The 20,893-nt window shown below is 26.8% G+C and overlaps 1 protein-coding gene across 1 annotated transcript; it reads right to left on the bottom strand.

Moving 5' to 3' along the window:
• Positions 1–15,439: 15,439 nt before the first annotated feature.
• LOC135922899 (soma ferritin-like) lies at positions 15,440–16,709 on the bottom strand. The gene is made up of 4 exons (XM_065457412.1): positions 16,471–16,709; positions 16,286–16,432; positions 16,122–16,247; positions 15,440–16,081 (listed from the first exon to the last, which is right to left on the bottom strand). The coding sequence occupies exons 1-4, from the start codon at positions 16,567–16,569 to the stop codon at positions 15,917–15,919; spliced, it is 537 nt and encodes a 178-aa protein (XP_065313484.1). The 5' UTR covers positions 16,570–16,709; the 3' UTR covers positions 15,440–15,916.
• Positions 16,710–20,893: the final 4,184 nt, after the last annotated feature.

Genomic DNA, 20,893 nt, shown 5'->3' with positions numbered 1-20,893 from the left:
TCGGACCCCCCCCCCCGTTGTAGGGGTCACTGTAGATAAGCACAATTTACAGTTAATTATTTAACGCCATCAAATTATATTAAATAAAAAAATTATATTAAAAATTAATCTTCATATTATTCACCCCCAAATGAATGTACCTTATTAGATATTGATGCTACTGAAATGATTTTTTTTCATTTACATTTTTTTAAAGATATTTTCATGTCCTTATCAATATTTTATAGTCTTCTGTAAAATATATAATTCACTATTGGTAAAAATTATTTGATTGTCATGCGATAATTTATAAAATTCGATATACTGTAAATCTACGACATATAATATTCCCCTGTTTGAATTGTGCATTAATTTTTTTTATTTAATTTATAATTAAATTTTATCAATATTTTATTAAGATGTATAAATTGAAGTTACTAAATAAAAAATTATATTTGATACATTATATTATTTATTAATTTTATGGATCTAATATTAGTAATTAAAATACATTAACTTTTATCTTAAAATTTATCTTTGACTTATATTTTATTTTTGCAAAGACATTTTTGGTTTCACTTATTTTATATATAAATGATTTTTTCCGAAAAAGTATGAATTATGATGAATAGTTTTAGTTAAAAAAAATATTAACTTCTACATTCTTTCTTTCAAATTATTGTTTAAGATATATGCATACATTTTTGGGGGACAGGGAGTGGGAAGAGAACTAAGGAGGATATTTTTTATTACCTTAAAATGATATTCACAAAATGCGATAAATTTCTGACTGGGGGGGGGGGGGGATTTCCTTTTGCCCTCCCCCCGGCTACGCATATGTAAATAAGTAAATCAAAAGAATATAAAAAAGGCTTAGTTTCTTCCCCTAAATTAAGTAAAAATTATTTAACTTTCTGCATATTTTTCAATATTTTTTCCTATTAATAAATTTACTGCAATTCTTTTTAATTGCCAATGTGCTTAAACGTTCCTATCCTAAAGTAGTGCGTCATAGGCGCAGCCAGGATTTTTCTAGGAATGAGAGGAATTAATAAATTTTATCTTTATTTAAAATATACGAAAATGGTTATGAGATTATATCAAAAAATAAGTCTGGAACAAATAGGAAATATATTTTTTTTTACTATGTTAAATCTAATTTTCTTTTAGAAATTGTTAATTAATTAGTTGTTACTGAATCAACGGGTAATCAAACTAAGCCATTTAATCTATTTTGCGAGGTAATATTTCGCAAATATGTTTATAGCCCTCGTAAATCCGAGAAAGTTCTTTCATTAGTATACGCCGTATTAGGGAGGCATGCTAAAATTTGAAATAATTTTGTAATGTTTGGAAAGTTTATTAAAGTGTGTTTACAAGCATTGAGTGCACTTAGTGCATTCTCAGGCTTAATATCCATTCTTTTTAAGCTTGCTACCAATATTTAAATTCAAATTACTTCCAATTATGTCCCTACCATATCTTGCAAATAAAACGTATATAAATAGTGAAATTTATCTCTAATATCATATGAGAGGGTCATTGATGGATTAGAAGTTAACAAAATTTGAAAGTTAGAGCAACAGTTTATGATTCAATAAGGATTCTCTAATTTTAATTAAAAATGTATCCATATGTGGTATAAAAATCATAATTATATAATACTCCTTAACTGATTATATGGAAATATTATTATGTACTTGTATTGATACAATTCTTGGCATGTTTATTATCATATTATATAAATGCACCTTTTTTGAACCATGTTAAAAATCTTGCTAAATTCGTAATCAGCATTCTTTCTTATTTGTAAAATAGCATGATAAAGTTCCTAAATTAGTTATTTACATATTTTTAAAATATAAGCCATTTTAACCAGATTTCAAATTTTTTACTTTTGAATGTATTATCTATAGGATAGTATTATTGATCATTAAATTATTATTAAAATTTAAGATCTTTCATCAAAATTAACTTTAAAAAAATATATATATAATGTTAAAATATACTACATTGGGACTTCTTTCTTTCTTTCTTTCTTTCTTTCTTTAGGATCATTTTTCTCTAGCATAATCACTATTGTTTCATCATCAAGAGGAAAGCTACTTACTTAAACGCCCATCCCATGAGAAAGAGGAAAGGTAAAAAACCCATGCCCGATTAATTAAAAACTTGATTATGGAAGAGTTATGTTGGCTATGTTAATTTTACTTTTATTTAGCATTGTGAGAACCTAGAAATACACATATGATTATATAAAATAAAAATACCAGTACAAATACAATCACTTATCAATAAAATTAGTTCTTTATATCCATTGAAAATAAACAATAATCCATTTCATATTAATATCCATCGTACCCACTTAGGATATACATTAATATATAATACTAATAAAGAGAATTAATATTGGTTGAATCAAAATTTTAAAAGTTATAATTCATATGTTTAAATGAATGTAACAATATTTTGTTCTAATAAAAAATTGAATAATACTAGATATGTTTATTAATTCAACAAATATAGAATAATTTTTTCATTTATATTCTTTAAAAGATATTTTAATACATCTATAGCAATTTTTTATAAACTTCTGTAAAATATATAATTCACTTTTGGTAAAAAGTATTTGATTGTCATACGATATGTAATGTATTAATATAAATTGATTTTGTTAATTTTATAATAGACAAAAGAGAACATATAAATATATTTTATTAAATTAAATAAATCACTTTATATTATTTTTTTGAATTCATTTCATTTGACGACGAGTTATTTTCTTTTAGAGACGTATCAAATAAAAAGTTTAAAATTATACTATGCCTAACGAAGACTCAAAGAAGATATTTCTAAAGAAAAACAAAGTAACATCAACACTTATATTCCAGAATTCGTGAAAGAAAAACTTAACATTCAAGATTATCTATATAATATAGAACTCATTTTCAAAGTAAAAAATATTGTTGATCTAAATTTAAAAAAAAAGATTTATTATTAGCCTATATTGACACTGATAATTTAATTAAAATTAATATTTTTTACTTCACTAATAACCTAGATAACATAAGCTATCCAATTTTACTTGACAATTTGGAAAAAATATTTAAAGATTTTTCGAGTATTTTTCTACATCGCAATAATTTTTATACTTTAAAAAGAGGCAGTAAAACTATTATCGAGTTTTCTATCAAATTATAAAGCATTTGCTCCTTATGTAATTTCGGTTGATGAACTCTTAAGAGATATTTTCATCTTAGGAGTAGGGTTACTTGAGCTGGACAAAGAACTTCGGTCAAAATATGCCGAAGGAAATATTACTTTTGAAGATACTGTGCGCCTAGCTATCGCGCTGTCTTCATTGGGGAAGGAAACTCTGGCAGAAGTTAATAATATAATTAAACATAAGCCTATGCAAGGTTCCAAAAATACTTATTTTAGGAATAATTATAACAACGCTAATAAATTCAATAATAATAATTATTATAATGCTAAGAAATTCAACCATAATAATTATAAATCAAGTTTTAAACCTAATTTAAGCCAAAAAAATGTAATATGCTTTAGGTGCTAAAAAGCAAACCAAATAGCCAAAGAGTGTAGAACGCATGCTATACAAATGATTTTACCACGAACACCTCGCCTGCCTTTTGCTAATAAAGCTACAATCGATGCGAAGATAAATGGGGCAGCTTACTATGGAATTCCATACTGGCGCAGCGTGTAGTGTGATAGATGAGTTTAGCTGAAATTACATAGGCAAACCACCATTATCACCTGTTATAAACTAGTAGGATATAACCATATCAAGATCGAAGTATTGGGTAAATGTTTAGTGGAAGTCGAAGTAAAGTATATTTCAAAATTTTTACCTATTTGGGTAGTTAAGGGTGAAAATTCCCTTATTTATGGAATGCTATTTCAGAGAATTTGAAATAAAACTTCCTAAAGAAGTTCGAATTAATAATATAGATATGAAAGATTCCAGTTTAAATACTAATGTTTCAAAATTTCCGCAAGTTTTTAAAAAAAAATTAGGACAAATATAATTACAGGAAGCCTTCATCAAGATACAACCAAACACAGTGCCAATTGTGCGCTACCGTCTAGAAGAATTCCATTTCCGTTGCGTCCAACCGTTGAAGGTAAGTTGGACAGACCTTTAAATGAAGGCTTTATAGAGAAGGTGGATCCAACAATAACTCCAATTAATTGGGCTACACCAACGGTTAATATTTTAAAGAAATCCGGTGCCGTGCGGATATGCGGAGATTTTCGTTTAATAATCAACAATATTTAGCGATATATAACGATTTACTACCAACTTTCGTCGACCTGACAAATAAGATCGCGGGTGGGAAATATTTTCAGCGATAGATTTAAGAGATGCATTTTTACAATTCGGAGTTAATCCAGAATGTAGGGACCTTTTAGTAATTTCGACTTATGTTGGTTATTACCGATACAAAAGAATCCCTTTTGGGTTGACTAGCTCCGATAATATTTCAACCCTTTATGCAAAACCTATTAAAGGGAATTCCTATGGTTAGTGGATTTTTAGACGATGTAATTATTGCAGGCGAGGATAATTTTGATCATAAGGTTAATCTAGCAGAAGTATTAAGAAGATTTGATAAGGCTGGACTGATAACGACAACCGATAAAATTAAAATTGGAGAAAAGTCAGTTACTTATTTAGGTCATGTTATTGACGAATTCGGAATTCACCCGACAGAAGATAAGATTAATGCTATAAAAAATTGCAAAACACCGTCTAATGTTAAAGAATTACGTTGGTTTCTTGGAATGGTAAATTACCATGAATCGTTTATAAAAAATTTACATTCTATTTGTGCGCCTTTACACCGGCTAACGATAAATTTGTGAGTTGGTTTTGGTCAGCTAAAGAAAATGAAATATTTAAGAGTTAAAAATATTATAAAAAGAAGGTACAATAATTCCTTATTCAGCCGATACTCCTGTCGTGATTTCTTGTGACGTTTCCAGAGATGGTCTAGGAGCTATAATTGGCCAAGAGAAATCGATTGCTTACGCATCGAGGACACTTTCGGCGGCTAAAAAGAATTAAACCACCATTGATCGCGAGGTTTCTGCGATCATGTTTGTTAGCGAGAAGTTTCATCATTATATTTATGGAGGACATTTTATTTTGGTTACAGATCATACCCTTGAAATATATCTTAGGTGATAAAAGAGACCTAAATAAAATAACAAATAACCGATAAATACGGTGGGCGACGAAGCTTTTAAATTACGACTATGAGATAATTCATAGGCCGGGTAATCAAAACAGATGCGCCGACGCTCTGTCCCGTTTGGGGGTAGATAAAGAAAAAATTAATGAAGTTAAAAAAAAATTCGAAGAATTTGAGAAGTAAAAATCAATTTAATAGAAGATTTATCGTTCATTCGAAGTAAAGTCGTAAGTGAAACGATCAATGATAGCAATCTGAAAGAGATCATTAAATTAATTTGATTGGCATATTGATAATATAAATAATTATTCGGAGATTTTAAAAAAATTTATTTTAATTAAAGATAATATTTCGTTCGAACAAGGATTATTATTTTATAATGATAGAATTATTAATCCCGATAATCGAATGAAGGTTTTGAATGTTATTCATGGAGGACATCCAGGGATATCCTCCAAGAATAAATTATGTAGATACTATGTTTTTTGGAGAATCTTGATCGTGATGTTGAAGAGTTTGTTAAAATCTGCAAGAATTGCCAGGAAGGAAGACCTGGAGCCAGAGAAGTACCGTTATACAATTGGGACTTTCCTACCAGACCTAGAACGAATACACATTGATTTGACAGACCCCGTATCTGGAAAGTATTGGTTAATTTGCGTAGACGCTTTCACCAAATGGGTTAAAGTTGCAATTTTAACACATATTAATTCGACGAGTGTAATAAATAATCTGCGTAATTATTTCGCTAGATTTGCTTTAACTGGTTACATTGTCTCAGATAACGGTACTCAGTTTACTGAATCTGAATTCAAAACGTTTCTTTTTAAAAACAATATAAAACATTTTAGATCGGCCCCTTATAGCCCCAAATCGAATGGTTTGGCTGAGTGTTATATACGTACAATAAAGACGCGTTTCTATGCTGGAAGGAGAGGTGGGACTCCGGACCAGTTAAATTTAGTGAATGATTTAATTACTCACCGAAATATTCCAAAATCAACTATTGCTAAATCCCCTGCTGAAATGATGTTTGGAAGGCCGCTCAGGACGACGTTAGATCAATGGAAATATCCAGTGAAAGAAATGACTGAAAACGCTTTATGGAAACAAAAATATTATAGAGGTAGGAATGAGCCCCGTGAATTTGAAGAGAAGCAAAAGGTTTGGGCAGAAAACGAAAGGACTGCGGGACGGCATGAAGGGACAATGGTTCAACGGAAAAGTGCGATATTGCATGATGTTGAGTCTGAGGGTATTGTAAAAAACAAGCACGCCGACCAACTGAGAGATGCTCATGTACAAGCTAAGGAAATACCCATAACAATGACTGAGGATTTGAACATTGCAGAACATAATGGAAATACAACTCTAGAAAAAAGAGTTTCGAAACTCCCATTACTTTATTATGATGAATTCAATTTATAATGGGGAGAACTGTAATGTATTAATATAAATATAAATTGATTTTGTTAATTTGCTTTTAAGTTACAATTTATTATAATAGACAAATGAGAAAAACATATAAATATATTTTATTATATTAAATAAATCACTTTATATTATTATTTCAAATCCATTTCACGGTATTAGATAAAATTAGATATATTGTAAATCTATGACACATAATATTCCACTGTTTGTATTGTGCGTTAATTTTTTTTATTTAATTTATAATTTAATATTATCAGTAATTTTATAATTAAATTTTACTTTTATTAAGAAAATAAATTAAAGTTATTCACATTATAAAAAATTACATATGATATATTATATTATTTAGTAATTTTATGGTTCTATTAATAGTAATTATAATAAATTTCACTTTTGTCTTAAGACTTATCTTTGGCCTATATTTCATTTCTTAAAAAACATTTGGTTTGACTTTTTTTATATATAAATGCTTTTTTCCAAAGAAGTATGAATATTTTTTTTCCAAAAAAGTATGAATTATAATAGTCAATATTAGTTTAAAAAATATTAACCTTTACATTCTTTCTTTCAAATTATTGTTTAAGATATATGCATACATTTTTGGGGGACAGGGGGTAGGGGGAGACTAAGGAGGATATTTTTTATTAGCTTAAAATGATAATAAAAAGTGATATATTTTTGAAGGTAGGGGGGGGGATTTCCCATTGCCCCCCCCCCTACCTTGTCACGCCTTTATCGAGCGTGAATACGTTTTAAGACAAAGCAGAGAAATAAAGATATCAAGAACAAGAAGTAAAAGAATAGTTATTGATATTTTTAAGCAAGATACAGGGAAAGATTTTTTTTTGATAATTTTTATTATATTCAAAATTTATTCATTTACATTCGAATGAATTATTCTTACCAAAATAAACTAACTGTAAAAAATCATTTTTTCAAGTCAAGAATGTCATAACGTAAAATAAAAGGTTGGATATTATTATATATAGTATTGATTAAGAAAATTCGTGGCTTTAAACATTTCAAATATTTTATTACAATATCTTCTTTTTTATTCATATATCATAATAGCAATTATTCTATATGAATTTTAATCAAATTTATTCTAATCTTTGTTAACAATTTCATCACATTTGATATATGTATCTAATTTTCTTCAAATTTTAACGTAGTACTCAGTTGTATATCAAGATTTATCCAGGAGGAGTGTAGGAATTATTTATTTATTTTTTTTTTGGGGGGGGGGGAAGGGGCTCTCAAACTCTTATTTGCTTGCCTTCGGTTGAGCCCCGCTAATGAAAAATTTTGACCAAGTATTAATATGTAATTAAATATTTTTATATTATCTCCGATAAGGTTGGCTGAAATTGGAAGCCTTGATTTTAACAATGTCAATGCGTGCTTTATTAGTGCATACGAGTGCTTTAATCATTATAAAAATTATAAGCAAGATTTTAACTTACAAAAAGCGATTGTTAGCATTTGTCTGAATATTTTATAAATGATTAAACCTTGTCCTCTTTTCCATTTTTTTGAAGTAATTTCTCTTTAGCCCAGGCCAAACAGATTTTAAACTAGGACACCCTATTATGGTTTATTTTAAGTTTGTACATTAAATGAATATTATTTGTAATTTATATATTTTTCTGTATAATAAAACAATAACGCGTAATTTCTTATGCAAATATTTAGGGATAGGTTCTAAATCGCTAAAACAAAAATCGCTAAAAATTGGGAACATGGCTTATATCTCCTAGAAAATTTTTAAAGTAAATTTGAAATTAGTATTAATAGATACTAGGGGACTAAACACTTGTATTTAAATTGAAAATTTAAAAAAAATCGCTAAAATGGAAGAATTATCATAATCCCAGTTTTGGGAATCAAATTGGGAATTTGGATGATATTTCTTCCATTTTAGCGATTTTTTTTAAATTTTCAATTTAAATACAAGTATTTAATCCCCTAGTATCTATTAATATTAATTTCAAATTTACTTTAAAAATTTTCTAGGAGATATAAACCATGTTCCCAATTTTTAGCGATTTTTGTTTTAGCGATTTAGAACGGGAACCAATATTTATTCCCTTTAATTTTAGCTGTTTGTGCATAAAAAGGCTCGTGGTAGGAGTTACACTATAAAAAATTTGCTATATCTGATTTTGCAAAAGTTTTGCTCGATTCAGTATAATAAACATTCGCGATAAAAGAGAGAAAAAGTGTTTGGTGGTAAAAGTTTAACTTTATTGACATGGAAAAATAAAATGGACTAGACATCATTATAAAAGTATTATGAAAAAATTAATTTATGATAATCACGCCACTGCTTGGACTACTCATATTTATAACATAAAGATTAGCAAATTTAATAAATTCCTTAAAATTCTTAGAAAAATTATCAACTGTTCCAAGATTTTCAATTGCACAGTCAATGTATTAATAATATTCATGCATATATATTATCTATATTAGGGCAAATTATCATGAAGTATATTTCAAAATAAGATTTTAAAAAATTTAAAAATGCATAATAATGCTTCAAATTTTGTTCTTTAAGCGAATAAACAAATGCTTTAACAATATCTCTATGAGAAACAATCCTTTACAAATAAATAATTATAGCTGAAAACTAGTGGTGTATTGCTTAAAAATACAGGTTGGCTATAATTTTTTATATTATCAAAAATATGATATATATTAAATTGAATTTTTTTTGCGAAAATGAATTATTCTTTATTTACATTAATTTTAAAAATAATGCCACAAATTTAATATTACCGATATTTGTAAAAATTTAAATATATTATAATATTAATTATAAAATTCCAGAAATCTTTCATTTCTTCGCTTCCTTTGGACTGTATTTTTTTGTAAAGATTTATTTGCCTTGCAGATTACTTTTCCGTATTTTTATATATGGGTACTACACTCTCGAAGGTACTATGAACATTAAATTTGACAAATTATTTATTTTTAAAGCTAGATTATCTACTATGATCAAATTCATGAGATAAAATCCCCTTTCACATTCGATTCGACAATACTACAGGACAAAATTCAATTTTTTTTAAATATCAGGCAATCAATAAAAAAAATGGTTCATTGGAAAAACGTAATAAATAACATTTCATATTATAGTTTCTATTAAATAAGATTAATTAATCTTAACAACTAACAATCTACATATTTGAAAATTTCAAATTGGACTATTTCTTGCCTAGTGCTGTGAAATTTCTCAATCCTAACAGTCGAAAAATTTGCTAAGCCTTGAGGCACGAGTTGATCTTTTTCAAGATTGAGCTAGTTTGTTTAAACATTGATCAAGGATAAAATGATAGTTTCCGATTAAAAATTCGATTTAACCTTGATAGAGTCGCCTCAAAACTTGCCTCAAAATAGAGCTATTTATCACCACTATATTGGGGGTTAACTCCGCTCTATACCTAAATAGAGCAGAGGAATTTTATGGGGGCTGTAAACTTTCTTAAAGAAAATTTGTAGTTTAAATATTAATGGGTCGATAATATCTATTTTATAGAATATTTCAATCTATAGCCCTGCCGCTCCCGTAGAGTAGGCGCCATTGAAATAAACTGACATCAGTGTCTATTGATATTGTATTTTCTTCTCTAATCAATACTGTTTTTATTAGCCTTTATTTTAGCTATATTTTCATAAAAATATTTTTTTTTATCTTAAATTTTCTAATATATAAAAATTGTTAAAAGGAGAGAAATTAAAATTTGGTTTAGTTGATTACAAAATATATAGTGCAAGAACTTGTTTCTCTATCTCCTATGCTAAGGATCCATCTGGCTATAAAAATATTTGAAAAAGGGAAAAAAATTCTATTTTTGATTTTAAACGGGATTCAAATTAAACACTTTTGAAAAAATATTAACATTTTTTGGCGGGGGAATCACTCTTCAAAATTTGGAAAGGAGGGCAAAAATAAAATTGGCAGGATTAGGGGGGCTTAGCAGGTCTTTAAATGCACCCCTGAAACGTTCCTTTAATTGATCGAATAAATTTCTTTGACGCTTTTGAGACTGAAGCAAAGTGCGTCAATAGTTTTAGCTCTTAACCTTAGATTTTTTTGCACGTCTAATATTATTAGCCCTGCATAATAGTGTCTGCGAAATAAAGATCAGGTTTTTTTTGAGATAGGATTAAATATAATTAAAGGATAGGCATAATTTTTTTTTATAATCTTGGCATATAAATAATGACTTATATAATACCTAGACTGACGATTCATTCATTAAAATGCATTTTTAAGCATCGTTAAAAGCAAATCAGCTGGACCCGCCATTTTGGTAACACATATAGTTATATTTGTCATGTTAAAAACTACTATTAAATTGATAACTTGCTTCCTTATTATCTCGATGATCCGTCTTTAATAAAGTTTGCATATGATATTGGATAAATTAGGCTCTCCTTCAAAATTTAATAATGATTAATGTAACCAAGATGGCGTCTCCAGCTGATTTGCATTGATGTAGACTTTTAATGAATGAATCGTCAGTCTAGGTACCATATATGTCATTGCATATAAACTAAATAAATAATAATACAAAGTATAAATGCCAAATGACCTTGAAATTAGACAACATTTAATTTAATAAATTAAACAGGGCATTAAAATGTTTAGTTAATATAATTATAATAAAAATTTGCGATTTAAATGAAAAGAAAAAAAGGGAAAAAGTTAGTTTGATTGAATATTTTTAATGTTCTAAAGAAATTTTATGATAATAATGATGATTCACCCAATCATTATCAAAATATGATAATATTGACAAATTGGTATGTTTTTAAAATGAACTAAAAAATATTCCTTTTACAGCCTATTATTTTTAAAATTTTAAATTATTTAATAAAATGTTTGTAAACTTTGAAAATACATCTATTCTATAATGTATAAGGTAAGGTAGAAATGAAACGGTATGTCATTCTTTTTTCAAATACTTTATAACCCCATGGGCAATTTAATTTTTGAAATGTATATATTAGTAGCTGGTTTTTAAATCTTTAAAATTATTAGATAAAAGAATTAATGATCAAAATTAGTGAATTATATAGAAAAATATGACTTGCATTAAAGTTATATCTCAATATAAAATGTTTTAGACAAGATATATAGCATATAATCTAGTTAATAGTGCCAACCATGGGGAAGAAAAGTTGTAAAACAAACATTTCTAATAACTAATATTGATATATACCTAAATTAGTTCATAGTGATCTTTTGAAATATTATGGCTATTATGGTGACGTGACTTTTTTCAAAAACATAATTTCTTTTTTAAATTTCTTTAGGGAAATGTTAAATATTAATAAATTTAAAGTTTTAATTTAGAGTATTTTTACTTTAAAAAGATTTTCATCGTTATGCTAATAAACGCTAATCCCGTATTGGCAATTCTTCTTAGAGTCCTGCATAGCCAGACCTCTGGCCCTAAAACTATTAACATTATATTGTCTTCCTATTTTGGTATAATGTCACAATTCCAAAATAGATAAACAAAAAGGTTCAAAATATATTAGAAGGGGAAAATATTTCAGTCACTTTAATAAAATATTTTTTCATGAAATATATAAACATAATTATTGCCAGAGTATCGCTAAATATTAAATTTAATGTATTACAATAATACTGGTTAATATGAACAAGTAGTAAGAGAAATAACGGCATTATAATTTTTATTCACAAAAAATGTGCTGACCGGAAAATTCATCTATAAAAATTAAACGGTCCGGGCATGACTTTTCATAAAATTTTAACAGGCGACATGAGAAATTGAGTTAAAAACATTTCGGACCTATTTTAATAACGGACCAAACTTGTGCAAAAAAAATTTGAAAGGGCAAGACTTTGCAAATATTAAGGATTTTTGTTGCCAAATATATATAATATCCAACCACTAATTTAAGCCACCATTCTCCTGAAAATCTTTTTCACTTAAACAATGGGCATATCATGGTATAGACAAGAGGAAGGCTAGGGTATATCACCCACTTCAATATTGTAAAATATGAATGGGTATAATACTTCACAAATTTCCCTTTTTCATTTACTACAAAATCATCTCTGAAATATTCTTATCCATTGAAAAATTTACGAATTAACTAGAGGCAGATTTCATTTTTTAATCAAATTTTCCCATTAATATTTTTAAAGATGATTCATAAGATACAAAAATTATTTGAATAGGGGAGATAGAAACCTTAATAGACGTAATTTATTTTAAAATCCTGTCGTTTTTTTATAGCTAGTTTCTGTACATTGGCTGGAAAAATTGAGATGAATTAGCACAAATCAAGTATACCGAAATTTTCGGTGATTCTATAATTTTCCATTCTAGCATCAAATATTTTTTGCTAGAAATCCTTTTTCTTTAAAATATTTACCAAACGGTAGTGTTGTTAAACGGCTCGATTTGAGCTGATTTTTAAAAACGGCTATATCCAAAAGAAAATACCGTAAGCCTGAAGATTTTGCTCATAGATGGTACAAAGGTTTGACTATTAGCGAAATTTCAAGGCTTTGGCAATATTTTTCTGGCTAAAATCTTGAGTTAGCCGTTTGCTCAAATCGAGCCATTTAACACTACCAAACGGGTTGTAACACCTAAATATTAATTTTAGTTAAAGCTTCTAGAAATTGGGCTGGTTTTATGTATAGAGCGTGACAAGATTCTTTATTAGATTTGTAATTACTTTTTGGTGGTTGGCAAAATCGATTAAATAAGGAACTAAATATTAAAAATGAGTTCTTCTATATTTTCCCTATTAGCATGTGATATGTTCGCGGCCACGACCGCGGGCTGTTCTACCGGGGGATAGGGAGAGGGATCGGCAGAATTCGAGGGACCGGTAGGTTGACGTTGAGTTTTAACTTAGTCATCATCGGTAGTAATTTAATTTATTGTTAAAATATCACAATTTACCAAAGAATAAAACTTTCAGAATTTTATTTAACACAAAAAATATTCAGTAAAATAATTTAAAAAAAAAGAATCCCCAATAAAGGTATTTTTGCAACCTTTTATAATTTATCAAACAAAGAAAAAAAAATAACATATTGTTATATAATATCGCGATACAATCATTCTTGAAACTGGTCAATATAAAAAAAAAGGACGATGGGAAAACAAAAGAAACAAGTGGAGAAAAACTTAAAGAAATAAGTTATACAGGACAAGAGGGGGGAGGGAGGTAGAACATAACAGCATGCATGATGCCAATTTTTTTTATTTTGCTAATAACTATTTTCCTTCCTGCAGAAGTACCATTTACATTGATTTAAAAAAAACTATATTTTTTTTCAGCCCTGGTTTTATGTTTTTAGGGTCAGCCTGAACTTTTTTTAAAAAATAATTTAATGGCACAGCCCAAATTTTTTAAAAATTAATTTTTAATTTATATCGCTAATATATAGTGGCCAGCCTAGGTATTTTTCAAAAAAATTTTTTTAGGCTTGGCCCAGGTATATTTAAAAAAATAAGGCTGGCCAAAATTTTATAACTAATTTTTTAATTTATAATAGCGATTATCACTCATAGGCATTAATAAAACAATGGCATAGATTTTCGTAGTGCTTGTAATTGTTCAGTCAACTTAAAGGATGATAAAGATACTAAAAAAGCAAAATAAAAATAGCCATGTGAAAATCAATAATATCTAAATGATTTTTCATAGAAGGGGGAAGGGGTGCAGGACCATGAAAATGGGGGTTTAGACTTTTAATAATCACCCACCCCTCCCCCACTGGATAAATTAAGGATATGCCACTGATTATAAGCATACTCAATTTATATAATTTAAAATAAGTATTGTGTATTAAGCTTCTAAATCATGTTCATGATCCATTGCACTCCTAAGAATAAAATATACCATTTACATTAAATGCAATTTTTTCAACATTTTCCTAAGGGGTGGGAGGTTGCTCCTCCATAATTATAGTGGAAAGCATTTGGCATAGTTACATTATTTTTTTAAAAGCCTATGGTAAATTACTATACAGTATAGAATAAGAAATGTTTATTTTAAATTATAATTTATAAACAAGTAAAATATAAATGTATTCTAAACTAAGGTTTGTCAAATATAAAAGTTCTCAGTAGCTACCTTATTATTCTTCTAAATTTTTTAAATCTTAAGAAGGCCTTCCCAGAGTTATCCATAAATTATGATCTGAAAGAAAAGAGTATTTAAATATTTTATTAGTTAGCCCCAATTTCATTATTTATGTCTTAGTGCTTTTAATATAATCAGTAACTTAAATAAAAATATACAAATAGTTCCAAAAAACAGAGACAAGCTATATCTAGATTAAGATTTTCTAATAACTAAGATGAATATTTTAGAGTGTATTTACATTGCATAAATTGATATAATTAGCTAGAAAAATGGTTTGTCAATATACAACTTAATAAAATACACTTTTCTTTTAAATCATAATTTTATCTTGTTAATTAGCACTACACAGAACATAATTCTTCTTGAGATTGAAGAAAATAATTTTCAAGCAATATTGTTTAGTAATTCACCATAAATTTTAAAAATAGTTCAACATTTGTTTAATAAAATTCAATATTTAATCATTACAAAAAAAATTTAATGAAATCATTTCATTTTTTTTATAGTATCTATTAAAAAATATACCTAATGTTTTTAAAGTTATTAACTTATTATTTAAAATTAATTAGTTTATTCATTTTAGAGAGGGTGGTGCTGTTGGAGTGTAAGGATATCCATTAGTATTTGCTTAAAATGTATTTATTGAAAAAAATTATAATCTAAGATTTTATGCAAAAAAATAAAAATATCCTTTATTCTTATTAGTTTAGATGAACATAATTCGAGTTATAAATTCATAGCTTTAGAGTAAAAAATTTTTAAGGTTTTAAGTATTGATCACTGGCAAGAGTAGGTTTTTAAAATTTACACATCCAAAGTGACACTGCTGGTTAAGGTTTATTCACTTAGTGGCAAAAAATTAGACATGGCAAGAGGGGGAGGGGGTGCTAAAATTATAATTTTTATACACACAATAAAATATTAAATAAGTAATTACAATTTAGCAATATTAATATAAAAAATAAATGGATTAAATTTTATTAAATCATGTGAATAATTGATAAAAATATTAGTGTCAGATAAAATTACAAGAAATTAAATTTAATATGAAAAAGTATATTTGTAAAGAATAATTGAATTTTTATATTATAATAATTGTGTGATTTAGATTATTTAAAATCAAAAATATTGAAATAATTTAATTATAATTTTTGCTTGATACTATTTTCTTTATCATCATAAAAATGTTTATCAAACTGGTATTCTCCTAATCCTGAACCAACACGAATCAAATTTGTAACATGATCAGACACCTCTTTAATTGAATTGACTTGATCTACTAGATACTCATCGATAAAATCTTGTAACTATAATCCAAATTATTTTTAAATTCAACATATAATTTACATTAGGATCTAGATGAGTGCATCCTAATAAATGAATTTCCAGCAAAGATGCATTTACATTCTTTTCAAGATCTAAAGCTGCATTAAAAGCATCAAGTGGAGATTTCCAATCATCTTTCTCTGGTTGCTGAGTACAAATAAGAATTATAAAAAAGGAAGATAAACTTGAATAGACTTATAGACAACTCTTCCTCCTCTTTTATTTTGATACTTAATCAATTTTCTGGCATGATCTCTCTCCTCATCACTTTGTTCCATAAAATATTTTGAAATATTATGAAGAGCAACATCATCTCTGTCAAAATAAGTAGCCTAAAAAATGTTAAATTTAATTCGATTTCCAATTTTACCATAGACATATATGTGTATGAGGCAAACAATTCCATATTTATTTGTTTGTTTATAGCAGCCTCAATCTCAGCCGTATAATTTTGTCTTACGCGGCACATTCTTTAAATTCTTATATAGTATAAAGTAGTTTAATGTAATATTGCTCGTTCAAACACTGTTGACTCGAAACAATATTCAGTTAGTAATAGCAGAAAAATTAATAAAAAATTAGTTTGACTGTTATGTTTGGATATCCGAATTTTGGTAAAATCTATTTTAATTTTATGAATATCATTTTAAAGGATTTTTTAATAGATTAAAAGCTAAAACAAAATCTAAATTAGTAACTTTTTAATAAATATTTTAGTTTTAAGTGTTAGTTAATTTATCTGGAATAATACGTGGATAATAAGAAGTTGGAACAATTAAGACTCTTTCATGCAAGCAATTTTTACATTTAAAATATAATATATATATAAAATTAATGTTTGATGATAATATCATACCTGCAGGCGTGCAGCCACAAATTTTCTATAGGAATGGTAGGGGATAATTTTGTTTATAGTGAAATTTAGCATTAAATAGTCCTGACTTCGACTCCGAGTCGCAGTTTTGAGTCTATTAGTCTACTCATTTTAACGACTCGAGTTTTGAAATTGAGTCGTGAAGTTAATTGGTTAACTCAAATTTTATGGAAATCATCTATTTATGTTTGTATTATTAATTGTAGCGTTATTAAACGGCCCGATCAAAATTTTAGACATAATAATATTATGTAAACCCAGAGATTTTGTTGATAGACGACAGAAAGGTTGAATCTTTATCTGAAAAATCCCCAGGCTTACATAAAATTATCTTGGCTAAAATCTTAATCGGGTCGTCTAACAAAACTAGATAAAAGCATGGTAATAATTTATTCCAAACAATTATAAGAAATTTCTTTATAAAAAGTAAGTAAACCTATAGTTGATTTTACTCTATTATATAGAATTAGTTATAAAATATTAGGTAAAATTCCACTTTTACAGACATATTTGACAGTTAGAGAATATATTACAATTAATAATTTAACAAATTTTATGTAACAATGCTCTTGTTATTAAATATAGTAACAATTTGCATTCAATTATTTAACGCCATCTATTTATTTTGAGTAAAAATAATATTAAAATTTAATTTTCATGTTATTCATCCCACAATGTCTTAAGATATTTTCTGATGTCCTTATCAATATTTTATAGTTTTCTGTAAAATATATAATTCGCTATATTGGTAAAAATTACTTGATTGTCATTTGATAATTAGATATACTGTAAATCTACGACATATAATATTCCACTGTTTGTATTGTGCTTTTATATTTTTCTTAATTTATGATTTATTTTATCAATAGTTTTATAATTATATTTTACTTTAATTAAGATAAATAAATTAAAATTACTCACTTTATAAAAAATTATATTTGATATATCATATTATTTAGTAATTTTATGGATCTATTATTATTAATTATAATACATTTCAGTTCTGTTAAGACTTATCTTTGGCTTATATTCCATTTATTAAAAAACATTTTTGGTTCATTTTATATATTTATCTTCCCAAAAATCTATAAAATGAATAGTTTTATAAAAAAATATCAACTTTTACATTCTTTCTTTCAAATTATTATTTAAGATATATGCATACATATTTGAGGGTCAGGGAGTGGGGGGAGGACTAAGGGGGATATTTTTTATTAGCTAAAAACTATATTTACAAAAAGTGATAAATTTCTGAAGGGGGGATTTCCCCTTGCCCCCCCTCCCCGGCTACGCTTATGATTGGTGGTTTTTTAAGACCCAGACCTACGACTTGGGTGTAAATATCGACTAAACCAGCTATGAGTACGAACCCCTAGACCAATACATTTTAAGTTATTTTTCTTTACCTTATTAAAGTATAAAAATATATGGTGTATCAAGATATAGTTAAAGATCTATTTAATAAGTAACAAGCCATGCGACACCTCTCAGTTAATCAAGCTATTACTACGGGGGTCAGGAATAATTTAATCAGCATAAATATTGATATGATAATGAATGTGTATCAAATAAGCCTAGTTCTACCTTAATAAATGTATATCGTTACAACTTGGGAGGAAGGAGAAGGGTAAAAATAAATATTTAAAATGGTAACTCATATAATTGATATTTGAACATGAAAAATATTTTTGAGCATCGCATGGCTCTAAATAGGCGAATCAAGACTTAGAGGCGGTAATAATTTCAATTTTGATTATAAATAAAAATAAGTATAATATATTATATTAAAAATAATGCTAAACAATAGAGGAAAAATATAGTTTATAAAAATATGACCTAAAAAATTTTATCTATTTATTAATATTATATAAACAAAAATATAATGAATATTGTTATTCGATTTTACATACATTAAATTACAATATATTATTTATATCAGCTCATGGTCTAAAAATTTTTATAAAAAAAATTCGGACTGGGCCTTTAAAACCAAATATTTGAAATCGACATTATTAGCTACAGAAATAAAAAATAAATATAATATATTTTGAAAAAATCCGGGCCGGGCCTGAAATTTATTTTTGAAAAAGCCGGGCCGTAAAAATTTTTGAAAAAAAATTCTGGCCGGGCCATGCAAATTGTTTCTCTGCAAGTCTCTGATTCATATATTACATATCAGAATAAGGAAAAAGGATGTTTGGTTTCTTTTTTTAAAAATCGTATTATATCGAAATTAAAGAAATGAAAGACTCAAATCGGATAACATAAATAGTATTAAAATAAAATATTCAAAATTATTAGTAAATATTTGAAATTTTGAGTATTTAATATGTTCCTTGCGAAACTTTTTACTTTTTTTTCATATATATATAAATCACACCAGCAATTACCATTAGATGGTCCCGGCCTGCCCAAGTTTTATATTTTCCAGTCCGGATTATTTCTCAGAAAATATATTTAGGTCCAGTATGGATTTTTTAAAAATAGGTTAGCTTTATTTTTATAGAATTATAGTGATTTACAGAGTTGGGCAGTACCGCGAATACTTGTATCTAGGATATAAGATCCTTTTGTATCTTGTACTCAGTATCTTTTTAACATTTTTAATAAGATACTAGTATCTGTATCCGAAATTCTTTATTCTAAAAAGAAACTTGTATCATTTTCTTGATAAAAGATATAGATTTTTTTTAATATTCATGTTTAAAATTTTATATATCACAATATATATCTTATTTTCTTCTAGAATCTTATATATTGATTGCCAAATTTAGCTTTAAAAAAAATTTTACAACTCACATTAAGGTAGATAGACAAAAATAACAACACCAAAACGAAATAATTAAACATAATTTTTTATATATTGTAACTCGATATAATATCATTACCATTTTTATGTAATATTTTTTAATTTGTAGGATGATTAACACTCATGGTAGTGAAGAAGAAGGTAGTGAAATTAAATTATAGAAATGAATTCCTCCGAATAAAATCCCAATCTTAAAATTTTATATGGAAATTTCTTTAAAATAAAAGTTAAGCAAGACAATATACAGGCTAGATGCAAAACCTGTATAAACAAAAAAATGATAAAGGGTTAAACACAAATTTTATTTAACATATTAAAGTATATTATTTATGTGTGGTTAAAATGGGCATAGGTTATCTTAAAAATTCAATTTACAAGTCTACCTTTTAAAAGCTGCCAAAGATGGTATGGGCAAAATAATTTTAAGAAAATATTTTGCTATGATTTGAAAATATAATGAGGCTTTTTTGACATCATTATCACATCCATATTTAAAGAACTTTGAGTGGGATGATAAAACAATATACTTTCAAAATATATTATTAAAAGAAGCCCTAAATGTATTACCAGAGTATATAACAGTGACGAAGCGTCAAGTTCACTACTAGAGAAGCAATCAAAAAAAAATTTATTTTTATTTTGGTCAAACTCAAACCATAAAAACATTAAGATTTATAAATAAATGGTATTCGTCTTTGTTTTTGAGTAAAATGATAGTACTGCATTATAAACGTTATTGCTAGATTTTAAATTTTTAAATATTTTTTTACAATCGAAATCAAAGATAGATTCGATAATCGATTTTGGCTTATCCTGTTTCTGCAATAAGATTTGATTCTTTTTAAAGATGAAAAAATCCGTTCTGAACTTGCTGTTGTTGAAGCCAAAGTTAAGATGAATTTGCATAATTTAAAAAACTCTTTAATTTCATCAAATTATTGCATATTAAAATTCAAGTATTTCATTAACATTCTTTTTCTTTCTAAATTCAACACGAAACACTACCTTTAATTCGGTTTCCAGCTTGTGTAAGTCGAAAAATTGAGAATAAGTGTCGTTTAAATTATCTCATAAATATTTTGGGAAATTTTGATTATTTGGAATTTACTA

This window comes from Gordionus sp. m RMFG-2023, chromosome 1 (genome assembly GCF_954871325.1).
Source record: "Gordionus sp. m RMFG-2023 chromosome 1, tfGorSpeb1-WG-v2, whole genome shotgun sequence".
Taxonomy (NCBI): Eukaryota; Metazoa; Nematomorpha; class Gordioida; order Chordodea; family Parachordodidae; genus Gordionus; species Gordionus sp. m RMFG-2023.
Note: the sequence above shows the minus strand (reverse complement) of the source record. Positions and strands in the feature narration are given on the sequence as shown.

Excerpts from the sequence above, each read along its gene's own strand:
- LOC135922899 (XM_065457412.1), bottom strand. The coding sequence starts at position 16,569 with ATGTGCCGCGTAAGACAAAATTATACGGCTGAGATTGAGGCTGCTATA. Across the intron at positions 16,433-16,470 it reads CATACACATATATGTCTATG|GCTACTTATTTTGACAGAGA; the intron begins GTAAAATTGGAA and ends AACATTTTTTAG. Across the intron at positions 16,248-16,285 it reads TTGTCTATAAGTCTATTCAA|CAACCAGAGAAAGATGATTG; the intron begins GTTTATCTTCCT and ends ATTTGTACTCAG.